This window comes from Hyperoodon ampullatus (assembly GCF_949752795.1).
Source record: "Hyperoodon ampullatus genome assembly, chromosome: 2".
Taxonomy (NCBI): Eukaryota; Metazoa; Chordata; class Mammalia; order Artiodactyla; family Ziphiidae; genus Hyperoodon; species Hyperoodon ampullatus.
In genome coordinates this window covers 117712910-117726399 of record NC_136915.1, presented here as the reverse complement: position 1 = coordinate 117726399, position 13490 = coordinate 117712910, and the positions used below count along the sequence as shown (strand labels likewise).

The following is a 13490-nucleotide window of genomic DNA, read 5'->3' as shown; positions in this document are numbered from 1 at the left end:
AAAAGGCTGAAAATATGTGCTGTAGTCTTAGCCCATACTTCCACTTTGCAGAAGTGTAACCTTGCGCCTTTCTGAGCCTTGGCCGCCTCATCCAAAGAAGGGATGGCCCTTCTGTCTTCCTTTATTATGGGGCTATTGTGAGGCGCAAAAAAAGTCGCAAAGTGTGGGAGCACTTTGTAAACTTAAAGTGCTATGCAATGTGAGCTGGTTCTTTATTTATTCAAGGCAGTGGCAGAGGGACACCCCACATTGGTGCTTCTCCAGCCATCCTCCTACCAGGACCTGCCTGCAGGGAAGGGCTACTTCTGTCTTTTGAGCCAGCCAAGCGAGCGCTGGAGGGCTTAGCACTTTTAGTTCACTTCCGCGTCTCTGGCCCCATCTAACACACAGGTCAGGGCCGCGGGGGGCCTGGCAGAAGAGTGCTGAGGTCCGTTATTTCCTTCGCTGGTAGAACTGGAAGACCGCCTTCTCTTGCTCATAGGTCTCGATGGAGCCGGGTCGAAGGCGCCGGATCTCAGCGATGGCGTCCCCTGCAGCCAGGCCCCGCTCCTTCACCAGGTAACAAGCCAGCATGGTACCCGTGCGGCCAAAGCCCAGGGCACAGTGCACTCCCACCGCCTGCGAAGGGGGAGCTGGGTGGGGAGGGGCTCAACGCCCTCCCAACACTCTCCTGACCCTCACTTGTAAAATACAGCCAGGTTTTAAAGATGTAGGACAATGAAGAATATAAATATCTGGTTAAGAATTTATTTTATATTGCTTATGTGTTGAAATGATATTTTGGAGTTACTGGGTTAAATTATATTATCAAGATGAATTTCTCCTGCTTCTTGTTGACCTTTTTAAAATGTGGCTCCATTACATTTGGACAGAACCTTGCTCTGGAGACTGCTCAATACCCCCTGACTTCAACCCCCATCTCTCCCAAGTCTGTTCACCCTTTCTCCTTCTCAACTCACAACATCAGCTGGTTCTTCGTTGCCTTTCCTCGAGCCCAATTCACACTGCAGGGCCTCTTCATACTCCTCCCCCTTGACCCCCGCCCCCCCGCCCCGCCCCCCTTACCCCCGCCTCCGCCCCGCTTTGGCTTTCTGTTCTGGTTGCGATGGTCTCCTGGCCCCGCCGTCTTCCTCCAGTCTCTCTCCCGGAACCCAGCTAAGTTATTCCTGGCCCCGACCTCCCCAGCTCCGCTTGTCCCCGCTGACCCCTCCCAAGTCCCTCCCTCCCGGCGCTAACCCCGCCCACTGACCTCTCCCCGGGCGTTGGCCTCGTCGACAATCTTCACGAAGCGCTCGATCTGCTCTGGGCCCGGCGAACAGAAGTCTGGGATACGCAGTCGGTGCAGGGTGAGGCCGGGGCAGCTGTCGCTGTGCGGGGGCCCGCGCTCCGTCAGTGACACCAGGTGTCGCACACCCTGGTCCAGCAGGAACTGGTAGTGGGCGGGGAGCCGGGGCAGGGCCAGCCCCGCCAGCCGGCCGGGGAGCACCCACGAGAAGTTGGGGGGCTGCACGCCCATGGCTGACGGAGGGCACAGAACAGCGGGTCACCGGGGGCGAGGCCGGCCCGTCCCGCTCCGCCCCCGGGCCGGGTAACCTTCCACCTACCTAGCACTGGCGCCTCCTGGGGCCACGTGGTCTTCGGGACACATCCTGGGTGTCGTCCTGCTCCGCCTCAGGGGATTGGCCGAGCCTCCTGGGGGCGGGGCTAGAACACCCAATTCTTGGCTCCCAGTGACTGTCGGAGCGTTCTGGTCCGGCCCCAAGCAGAACACTCGTTGATTGGTTGGATAGTCAATAATGGGCGGGATTACTGCAGCCGTGTGCACGGGGATTGGTGGACCACGCAAACAGCCAAGACAGAACACCTAGAAGGAATTAAGAATTCTTTTCTGTGGATGAAGCAACCCGGGTCGAGCTCTGCTGCTCCCTGGCGGTCGGTGGGAGTTATTGCATCACTGGCCAACTGCCCCTGCTGCCCAAGGGCCTGGCCTTGTCTTAACTTTCTTCACAATGGATGCCCAAGGATTTAAGAGATGGCAAATCTACATACGCTTTGGGGGAGGAATCTTCTGTACAATAACTCTAAGTCATTATCAGTGACTTTTTGAACTCGTCCAGTAAGTGGGAATCGCCACTGTACAGGGGGACTATTCTTGTTTTTCCACTGCTGGAATTATTAAAAAAAAAAAACAGGGTTTCTGCCATCTGGTGCCCTGAAATCGTACCCGGGAGAGTAATTATGTAATAATAATAGCAACAACAAAAACAGCAATAACAACAACAATATAAGAATTAACAAATTGAGCATTTACTATGTGCCAGGTATTTTTCAAACTGATTTAATTGCCACAATAATCTTATGAGGCGGGTAATCTATTTAACTATCTTACAGATGAGAAAACTGAAGCTCTGGAGAGGTTCAGGAACTTGACCAAGAGATGACTGGTGGCGGGGGATTTGAAACCAAGCAGCCTGGCTCCAGAATCTTTAACAAAACGGTATTGTATTCTAAAGTTAAATAGAAGGTTACTGCCTCTTTACCTAACTATCCTCATGCCCCTCACCTGGGTTAAACAGTTGCAGGATTTGTTAATTTTTCTTCATATTTCCCGATTCTCAGGTTCTGTGAGTCACCCTTCCCTGGGGAGGCTAGAGTTTCCCTGTGTCATTCATAGCAGGTGAGGAACTAGATCTGAATACAGTGTCATAACTGTGATCTGACTGGTTCATATCCTCATTTGAACAATGTGCTTCTAGTGATCACACTAATTATAATTATGAAAATAGTTAACCCTTATTGAATTTGCTTATGTACCAGGCCCTGTGCCAGGTGCTTTCTGGAAGAGCCACACTGGGAAGGTTTTTTTTTTTTTTTTTCCAGTACGTGGGCCTTTCACTGTTGTGGCCTCTCCCGTTGCAGAGCACAGGCTCCGGACGCGCAGGCCCAGCAGCCATGGCTCACGGGCCTAGCTGCTCCGCGGCATGTGGGATCTTCCCGGACCGGGGCATGAACCCGTGTCCCCTGCATCGGCAGGTGGACTCTCAACCACTGTGCCACCAGGGAAGCCCCGGGAAGGTATTTTTATATCTCTTTTGCACATGAGTAATCTGAGGCTTAAAGAAGTTGGTTAACTTAGCCAAGCACACATAGCTAGTAAGTAGCTGGGCTGGTTGAGCCAAGGTCTCTCTCATTCCAAGCCCAGGGTACCTAGTCATGAAGATGTACTTCCCTCCTTCTGTCCCCATCTACCCCTGACACACACATTTGGTTCCATCAAAATGAAAAGGAATTTTTCTTCCTCCAAAGATCAAAGCCTGCTCTGACCCTGTGGAAAATGCACTTACCATTTACCCCGGCAACTCTGAAGCATCGCCTCTGCCTACTCCCCCCAGGTTCCAGGAGCTGCCGAATCTACCCTTTCCCTTTCTTCTGTACAATCACAGCCCTGATTAAGCCCTTCCTGTCTGCACTCCCATTTCCCACACAACTACCTATGACTCTTTCTAGCCCATCCCAATGTATTCCTATTGTGCCCTTCAGCCACCAGTCACCCCTTCTCCCCTCCCAGCAACTCCTCTCAATCCCTTGCTCAGGATTTCTGGCTGCACTGCCTCTGGAGACAAGACTCTAGCACTTGCTCCTTTCAGGTTGAACTTTTCTTAGTCCCTTTTCCTTGCTCTCTTTTCTTTGCTCCCTCACTCATAAGGGGAAAACTTCCCACATCTCTCTCCACTACCCTATACCCCTTCCTTGCCTCCTTGAGATCCAGTTCAAAGCCCATCTTCTTCAGAAAGAAGACATTTCTGGGGGGGAGACAGAGATTCCTGCGTGGGTCTCTGCAGAGGTTGGAAGTGCATCCATCAACCCACCTGGGCTTCCTTTGTAGGAATTCCTCCCTCTTTACTGCTCTGCCTCTGGCTTCCAACAGGCCCCAGGTGAAGGGATCCCTGCCTTGGTCTGTGTCCCATTGTCAAGAATATTATTTAATTTTCTGTCTTGGGCCCAGGGGGCCTCACACTGAAAGAAAAACTCCTTTCTGATGGTTTCCTGGCTAGGATCCCTGCAACTAAACAATGTCAGCTCCCCACACGTAGCCTCCAACCTCATGCAATACTGAGCTTCTTTTCCTTTCTCTTCTGTGTTACCTGACCTTCAGTAAGATTTAATCTCCATACTCCCATCTCATTTTATATAAATATGTACTCCTAGGATAGCAGTTAGTTTATTGGATTGGGGTTATCTGTGTCAGAGCCAAGAAGGCATCATTCCATCTTCAGATTTCACACATCTAATACAGAGCCTGATACACAGTGCTCAAAATTGTTAAATGAATGAAAAAATAAGTAGAATGCATAGGCAAGACTGTGAAGGTACATTTCTGGGAGTGTAGGCGAGTCTCCAGGACTATGTGACAATGTGTGTTTATGTGTCTTTTTTTTTTTTTTTTTTTTCCCACCAGCAAAGTGAGTTTATTCAGGAATAGTAGAGAATTGCAATTCGGGACAAGCAAACTATGGCAAACCATAAACAGGTTCTGGGAACAGAGGAGAGGGGCTTGCTTTTATAGAGGAAAGGAAGAATTGAGGAGGGCTGTGATGGTTCTTCATTGGCTGCAGCCGGTGTCAGCTTGTTGTTGATGGGCCGGAAGGAAATCTTTCTTCCTGCTGGGGTGTTTGTGTGTCTTTTTAATTGCATGAGTTTGAGGACTATTTGAGTGTGGTGTAGCACCTTCTTGAGATGTACTTTTTACATGTGTGTGCTTTTAAGGAGAGAATGGCTGTGTCAGTATGATCCTGGCTAAGTCTAATTACTGTTTTGTAAAAAGGGAAAAATAAGCCTTGCTCTTTGCAGAGCCCTGCTCCTGTTGTGTGCATGTATTTGATCTTGTGTGTATGTAAGTGTGTTGAGGGAGATGTTTTCCTGGAGAACAATCTGTTGACACTGACGGTGGGCTGAGTGATAAGCTTAATTTCCCTGACTTCAAGGAATTTACAACATGCTGAGGGGGATTTAGACTCAAAAGTAATTGTTCTCATAACATATAATAAAGTACTAAATTACTCATCAAAGACAATCAGATGATATATATTGAAAAGTTAATTGTGCAGTAAAAATAATAAGCACAAGAGAAATCAGTGGGGGAAAGATAAGCTTGGGTTGGAACCACCAGGAAAGTCTTATGAGGACAGCTGTCTTCGTTCCCTTTTGTTCTCTGCCCATTGTGAAATACTAGAAATAACATTATTTGAAAGATCAACAGAACAGTTTTAGAGCATCCTAGCTCCCCCTTCCCCAGCTGATAAGACTGTTTTGACCTAATTCTCTTTGATGTTGAGGCCCCAGTTCCTTGAGGGCTTGATGCCAGTGGCAGTTGGAGGTGAAACCAGAGACAGAGATTCCTTTCCAAGTAGGTCCCTGTGTCCCACCAAGGCAGAGGATTGCTTGGGTTTGGGTTCCTGTGGCCCTTGGACTGTAGTCAGAGTTCTCAGTGTCTTAAATGTTATGATCTTTTGTCTAAACACGTTTCACACCTGGGACCCAATGATCTGGAAATTGAGTTACAGAAGGGATGGTGTGGTAGCCAACCTCAAAGACCATCTCATGTCTTTTCCACATTGATAGGGCTGGTTTAACAGCCCAGCTGCCATATTAGGAGGACACTCAAGGAGTCTAATGAGAGATCCATGTGGGGAGGCTTCATACCAATATCACGTACGAGAACTTGCTATTTTGGAAGCGGATCCTCTGGCCCCATCAAGACTTTAGATGACCTGCCCAACACCTTGACAATAACCTCACAGATTCCCTGAGCCAGAATCACCCAGCTAATCCTCCCTTGAATTTCTTACCCACAGAAACTATGAGATAATAAATATTGATTATTTTAAGCCATCAAATTTCGGGGTAATTTCTTATGCAGCAAATAGGAAACCAATACAGATGGGAATATTCAGATAAAAGGAAAGAAGAGAAATAATTTCTAATAAACTTAAGAAGCGAAATAAAATCAAGTTTATTTTTCAAAGAAAAAGTTATACTATAAGCAGTTGTAGTCTAAGTGTGCATATGTGTTTTTGGGGGATAGGGTGTTGAGATAGGTCAGTGCAAATTTTCCACATCTGGAGAACCATGCTGTGTAGAGGAACCAAGCAGAATAGTTTGGGTGTGGGTTTTGGGTGTTAATGGTGTGGGAGGTATGGAGGTTTTATGTGGTATTTGTGTAGTTAGGGACAATATACAAATTATTTAATAACTGACCATGGCACAGGAGGCAAGCAATCAGAATGGACCCTCTACCAATCAGCACCATTGCCTACAAACAAATGGTGATGCTATCCCGCTGTCTACTGGATGCACATTGGTGTCAAATGTAGAGGCTTTGACATGATCTGGGGTGTGGTCAGCTTCCCTTGGACATTTTAATATAGGTCTTTCCACAAGATGGCACTGAAAGCCTGATAGCTTTTCCTTGTTTCGCTTGCTCTTTCTTTTTTTTTTTTTTTGTATTTGTGATTTGTATACTGTTACAGAACATACCATGACTGATAGCTCACAATTTACTAGTTGATTTCCTGTACTTCTGACAATTCTATCACCTTCATGGCATTTAATATTATGTTTTTTCTTTAGACCATTCCAGAGGCACATTGAGACTTCCCGTTGGGATGTTAGGGGGGTGGTGCCTTATACTGAAAGCTATGATTAGGGGAGCTGGAGCTGGAGATGGACTTGGGGGCTTTGGTTTCAGTTAGGTAAGAGACACCTTTGCGATGAGAACAGTTTTGATGAACTATCTCACTTCTAACATTCATGCTGCTACAAACTTTGCTTTGCCTTGGATCCGAAAGGAAGAAATTACTGAAAATCTTGGCATTGCAATTTTCACTGCATAATTGTAAAAATTGGAAAGGACCTCAGAGATCTTCCGGTTTAACCTCTCCATTTCTGGGTGAGGAAACTCACCTCATTGAGTTACTCAGTTGGTCCAGACTAAGACTCAATCCACACTATCAAATGTCACTGGGTCACTGAACTGTGTGACCTGGACCAAGTTACTTTAAATTTCTAGGTATCCGTTTCAGATGTCTATAATGATATAGATTATTAAGGATTATTGATATGGTTAAATAAGCTAGGAATATGTAAAGTGTGTAGCAAAGTGCTGGCACGTAATTGGTGCTCACAAATGGAAGCTACTTCTGCTATCACCATCATCATAGGATGATTTAGAGCCAGATGGGAATAAATGAAGAAATTACACTTATGTTGATATATCTCTAATGTGAAGTATTATCATAGGATGCTGTGGTTAGTGGAATTTTTTTTTTCACATCTTTATTGGAGTATAATTGCTTCACAATGTTGTGTTAGTTTCTGCTGTATAACAAAATGAACCAGCTATATGTATACATATATCCCCATGTCCCCTCCCTCTTGAGCCTCCCTCCCACCCTCCCTATCTCACCCCTGTAGGTCATCACAAAGTATCAAGCTGATCTCCCTGTGCTATGCAGCCGCTTCCCACTAGCCATCCATTTTACATTTGGTAGTGTGTATATGTCAATTCTACTCTCTCACTTCATCCCAGCTTCCCCTTCCCCTCCTGTGTCCTCAAGTGCATTCCCTACATCTGCATCTTTATTCCTGCCCCGCCACTAGGTTCATCAGTACCGTTTTTTTAGATTCCACATATGTGCATTAGTATACGGTATTTGTTTTTCTCTTTCTGACTTACTTCACTCTTAGTGGAATTCTAAGATGGGCCCAAATGACCTATACCCTTCGATGAGAGGCTATCACTCCCATGATTATGTCATGTTACATGGCAAAAGGGGGCCACTCAGTAAGGTGGCCCTGGGAGTGGAGAGTGATTCCCAGTTGACAGCTACTAAGAAAGCAGAAGCTTCAGTCCTACAACTGCAAGGAAGTGAATTCTGCCAAATGAATGAGCTTGGAGGAGGACCTGGGGCCTCCGATGAGAGTTGCAGCCTAGCTGGCATCTTCATTTCAGCCTGATGAGACCCTGAGCAGAGGATCCAGCTAACCTGTAACTGGACTTCTGACCTACAGAACTGTGAGATAGTAAATGGGTATTTTTGTAGCCACTAAGTTTGTGGCAATTGGTTACACAGTAATACACAGTAATAAAAAACTAATACAGATGCCTTATTTACTTGCTTTATTTTCTTATTTTTAATATGCTGGTTGCAATACTAGAGCTTTGAGCTTTCTAAAAGGCGGTCTTATTTCTTGTCTCTTTTCCCCTTTAAGTCTTCCAGTCTTCAAAACTCTAGACCACACAGGTCCGTTTTCCAGGGCAGATGCAACAAATACAGTGAATCCATGGAGCGCAGGAATTGTCACTATCTAATCCCCTCTAGGCACCTCCCCAACCTCCTGGCTTATCCTCCAACCACCTTTAGACCAGTGCTTCTCAAAGTGTGATCTACAGTTGAGCGGCATCGCATCACCTGGGAGCTTGTGAGAAATGCAGAATCTCAGACCCCATCCCAGACCTGTGGGATCCCAGGTGGTTCACATGCACACCTATGCCTGAGAAGTCCTGCTGTAAAAACTTTGTCCTGCAGCTCTGTTTTTCCTTTGCTGGACAGACATTGGTAGCACCTAAAACACAGCCTGATCACAAGAGGTGGTGCCTGATATCTCCAGGTGTCTTTGGCTGAGCAGGGCTGTAGGCAGAGGAGCACAGTGAGAAGCCTCAAAGAGACTTAACTGGCCTGGGTAAAAGCCTGAGGTCAATTACAAACACCCGACTGTCCCTGGTTGGAACAATCTACTGCTTTACCTACTGGTTAGGAAGTTATCCAAGAAAAATATGCTTACATGTACGTTGTGAATTTCCTGTTTTTGTTCCGAGAAAGGGCTTGGCTCCCAGATTTCCTTTCTGGAGGAACTCTTGAAACATCACTTTCCACTCTCTCCACCTTTAAAGTACGTTCCAACCATGACTGAAATTACCTGATTTATCATCCTTCAATTTAAGTGTGCCAGCCTCCCTCCAGTTTTGGGAAGAGGAGAAGGAGCCATTGGACCACCTCCCATCACATCCGCTCAACCCCCCAACAGAAATTCCTCCCACCCAGATTCCATCCTTCTGCAATCTCCTTAGGACCCATCACCTCTGTGGCTCTGTGGACTGGCCCCCATTATTCCTGCCATTACACATTTCCCCTCTGTGCAGTTACGGTGCCTTTCATAGAACACAGACCTTACTTTCCCAGCTCTTCCTATTGCCTTCAAGAAAAAAAAAATCCCAACATTTGTAGACTGGCATAAAAAGCCCTCCAGGATGAGGCCTCTTGCTTCTCTCTTCAGCCTCATCTTACCTCATTCCTCTGCAACAATGTGTGTCTCCATCACACAGAGCAAAGAGTAGAGCCCTCTCTCATGCCTTTGCACATGCTATTCCCTTTACCTGTCCTGTTCTTACCTTTACCCTGCAGCAACTCCTCACCTCCCTCAAGATTCAGTTTGGAACACAGCACTCTCTCTAGGAAGCCTTTCCTGTGCCCTTACAATTTATGTTTTGTATCGTGCTTCTGTAGCATCTCTATGAAAACATTTATTACATCATATTTGAAAATATTTGAAAGCATTTATTGCTTTATTATACAAATATCATATTTTTATTTTAAAAGCATTAACATATATACACACAAAAAGAAAAAAAATGATTACCTATTACCTATTTATATTAGTGTTCAAAGAAGACACTCTATGTTCTTCAAGTATGAAGGGAAGTGATATAAGAAATTAGAGGCTTACACACCTGTTAGATGGACTGTTGTAGCAAAGGTCCCAGGGGATTTTAGCCTATGACATCTAAGTGACAGACTCTCAAAGACCTTGCCTGGAAGCCACTCCACTATAAAGCTCAAGAACTTCTAGAAAATTCCCACCAATTATCTCAGTCTGTAGCACTAATGTGGGGAATCCCAAGGCTGTTCTGAACCTCTCATCTGCTTATGCATTTGTTATCTCTGGAAAAAAATGGCTTCTCTGTTTTGGAAATATTGTTCCCCACATCTTCTCTGTGGTACAGAGGTCTTAATGATGAGGGGCATTGATGCTAAGTTTACAACAGACAATTCACCTAAAGATAACTATATTTGGGTGCACCACCTTTCATACGTATTTGTGTGTGTGTGTGTGTGTGTGTATAAGTGAATAATATATAATTCACTTAATATATAATTAATATATATTTTATATTAATTAATTAATATTAATTATATAATTAATAAATATAATTATTATTTTATATTATTATTCACTTAATATATATAATATATAATTCACAATAATATATAATTCACTGCGCTTCCCTGGTGGCGCAGTGGTTGAGAGTCCTCCTGCCGATGCAGGGGACACGGGTTCGTGCCCCGGTCTGGGAGGATCCCACACGCTGTGGAGCGGCTGGGCCCGTGAGCCATGGCCACTGGGCCTGTGCATCTGGAGGCTGTGCTCTGCAACGGGAGAGGCCACAACAGTGAGAGGCCCGTGTACTGAAAAAAAAAAAATTAAATAAAATTAAAATTAAATAAAATTAATTAATTTATATTAATTAATTTTATAGTAATATATATATAATAATAATATAAAACTTTCTCTTTACTATGTGCTAGCTTTATACCTATATACATTTCTCCCCTCTGGCTCCTTGAAGCTCCTTGTTTCTCTACTTTTTAGAGCGAGGATTCCCAGCACTGGTTTGATGACACCCTGGAGTGTCTTCATTTATCTCAGGGGGTGCCTTGAAATTCACAAAGCAAGATTAAATTCATTTTCATTTAAAAAAGTAAACAGACATTATATAGTAATTACAGGTACAAGTGTGTGTTGAAATCAAACTAATAAATGCTTGCCTTAGAGAGACATCAAGAAGATGGGGGTGGGGTTGGAAGGGACCAGAAAGGTGGTTTAGTTAGACTCTTTCTAAAAAATCCCCTCTAATACTTCCAGATTGGTATTTCCCCCAAATTAATCATGTTTCTCAAATTGGAAGTCAGGGCTAAAGCTCCCCGTATGCAGGTCTATATTCTGTGCCTACCATGGAACCTGGCATGTGGTAGATCCTCAGGAAACAGATTTTGATTGACTGTGTGTCCTCAGGACATAGTGTTGGAGGCTGAGGAGGGTGCACGTCTCATAAGGGTTCCAGCTCTGTGGGATTGGAGGCCGTGAGATATCTTCAGAGATAGTGGTCTGGGTACCAATCCCATTCAAGTTCCAGGAGAATGTAGATGCCCAGACAGTAAAGGATAAAAGAACCTAGGCTGAGATTCACTAGCCTTATATGACTGGCCAGAAGCTTCTATAATTGCCTTTCTTTTAAGAGCTTGTGCGAATCATCAGAAAGATAGATCAACTAACATCATGCATGTATAAATGTCAGTGACTTGGTGCTGAAGGTACAGTCCCAAGGTCCTAGATACAGGAAGGAATTTTGAGCTCTGCATGAGACCAAATTCTTTGAAGCAATAGAGTTGATGGTGGGTTCAAATCCCAACTCGGCCAGTTAAAGCTATATAACCCTGAATAAATTGCTTTACACCTCAGTGCCCTCCTCTACAAAGAGATAGTCATAACACCTACCTCATAGGGTTGTGAGGATTAAATGAGTTAATCCATGTAAAGTGCTTTGAACAATGCTTGGCACAGCGAGAGATCAATAAACGTTGGCTCTTGTTGTCATCATCATCACAGTAGGCTCTATGTGCTTATCAGGACTAATTGGTAGTAGGTGTTTCAATTGGAGACTAAAAAGGATATCCATTCCTCTCTGCCCTCAGCTTGGAATGCTTTAGTGACCCCATCTGGTCCCAAAGAATAGGCTCAAGAATTCCTCCCCTGTGCCCTAGATTGGGGTAGGAACATCATTTGCAGCGCTAGGACTGGAAACTTAGGCAGAGGGTTAAATAGTGTAACAAGCCAACAAGCAAACAAATGAAACAGAACAGAAAACCACCACATGCAAATAAAAGTCTCAGTGAATCCTCTTGTCATACTTTGATGGGATATTCTGCTTCATGGGGGAAAAATAGAGCAAACATATCTGGATTCTTAGAATCACAATTGGTAACAAGGGAAGAATGTGTCTTTTAGCACAGAGTTTTATGGCCTATCAATCCTTGAAGGCAAGGAATCATTAATCAAGAGAGTTTCAAAATGTGTTCGTCATTACCCACTACTATTATTTTTTTTGCGGTATGCGGGCCTCTCACTGTTATGGCCTCTCCCGTTGCAGAGCACAGGCTCCGGACGCGCAGGCTCAGCGGCCATGGCTCACGGGCCCAGCCACTCCGCGGCACGTGGGATCCCCGGACCAGGGCACGAACCAGTGTCCCTTGCATCGGCAGGCGGACTCTCAACCACTGCGCCACGAGGGAAGCCCTACCCACTACTATTGATGAAAAACCCCAACCTCTTCTGGAGAAAATGATTGATGGGAAGAGAACTTTTGAGGCCATTAAAACACGTTCCTGATTCTCTTTATTTTAGTAAAAAACTAAATATACCTATATCCCCTCAGATGAGAAAGACAAGTCAAGTTTCATGTCTGATCTAAGGAAAATTCAAATACTGGGTTTGAAATGCCAATAATTCTATTCAATTTCTTTTCTCTTGTGCAAACGCTGAGGAATATACACTATGTGATTATTCTGATGTTCACACAGTTGTTTAGGATCAGAAAATTTTCAGATACATATATAATTTATTTCTGGGATTGCTTATGACCATAATAGAAACAAGATTAATCAGTGAGCTTTATTTATTTGAAATTCATGACACTCTAAAGACCGTCTTTGGGCAGAAATATATTTGATTCACAAGAATGTGGAAAGATGGTGGGAAGAAATTTCTTTTAGTGGTTAGCTTTGTTTTATAGTATTTTGATCTCCAAGGATATAGTAGTCTTAGCCTTTCTGGTCCTTTTGTTTCCAAAACTCTGTGCCTCTTCAATTCAGTTAAACAAATATATACCAGATATGCCTAGGTAAACAAAATATATTGGGCTATACACTTGAACGAAGATACAGAGAAAAACCCCAAACTTACATTTTAGTGCTGTAGAAGATTGTTATAACCATGACCCCAATGAGTCATACCTACCAGTATCCACACCCTTATACATTCTTCTGTCACATTGACATTGGGCTCAGCCACGTGACTTGCTTTGGCCAATGGACATAAACAAATGTGATGGAGGCAGAGATTTGATAAGCACTTGCACATTGAGGCTTGTCCTCCTAGAACCCTGAGACCACCATGCAATGAAGAAGTCCAGAATTAAATACTATGTGGTAGGAGAGGCCAGTTAAGTCCAGTAACCAAGGGCAACCCTCCCAGCTGAGTGCAGTTGCATCAGTGACGCAAGACATGACCAGCAGAAGAATGATCCAGCTAACATGGAATAGTGATAATCATGAGGTCAAGTAAGTTTTGGAAGAGTTTGCTACCGAGATGGA

At 44.6% G+C, this 13490-nt stretch overlaps 1 protein-coding gene and 1 long non-coding RNA gene across 3 annotated transcripts; one reads left to right on the top strand and one right to left on the bottom strand.

Moving 5' to 3' along the window:
- Positions 1–209: 209 nt before the first annotated feature.
- DUSP23 (dual specificity phosphatase 23) lies at positions 210–1630 on the bottom strand. Of its 2 annotated transcripts, none has more exons than XM_079698694.1 (3): positions 1605–1630; positions 1250–1518; positions 210–618 (listed from the first exon to the last, which is right to left on the bottom strand). In XM_079698694.1, exons 2-3 carry the CDS (start codon positions 1514–1516, stop codon positions 433–435), a joined length of 453 nt encoding a protein of 150 aa, XP_079554820.1. In that variant the 5' UTR covers positions 1517–1518; positions 1605–1630; the 3' UTR covers positions 210–432. The 2 variants fall into 2 exon arrangements, with proteins under 2 accessions (XP_079554820.1, XP_079554821.1); XM_079698695.1 differs by having other exon boundaries at positions 210–549.
- On the top strand, positions 1210–12498 carry LOC307049244. Its single transcript, XR_013810744.1, has 3 exons — positions 1210–1346; positions 2392–2497; positions 12269–12498. It is a non-coding gene; the product is annotated as an uncharacterized lncRNA (long non-coding RNA).
- The last annotated feature ends 992 nt before the right edge of the window (positions 12499–13490 follow it).

Excerpts from the sequence above, each read along its gene's own strand:
- DUSP23 (XM_079698694.1), bottom strand. The coding sequence starts at position 1,516 with ATGGGCGTGCAGCCCCCCAACTTCTCGTGGGTGCTCCCCGGCCGGCTG. Across the intron at positions 619-1,249 it reads AGGCCAACGCCCGGGGAGAG|GCGGTGGGAGTGCACTGTGC; the intron begins GTCAGTGGGCGG and ends CCCCCTTCGCAG.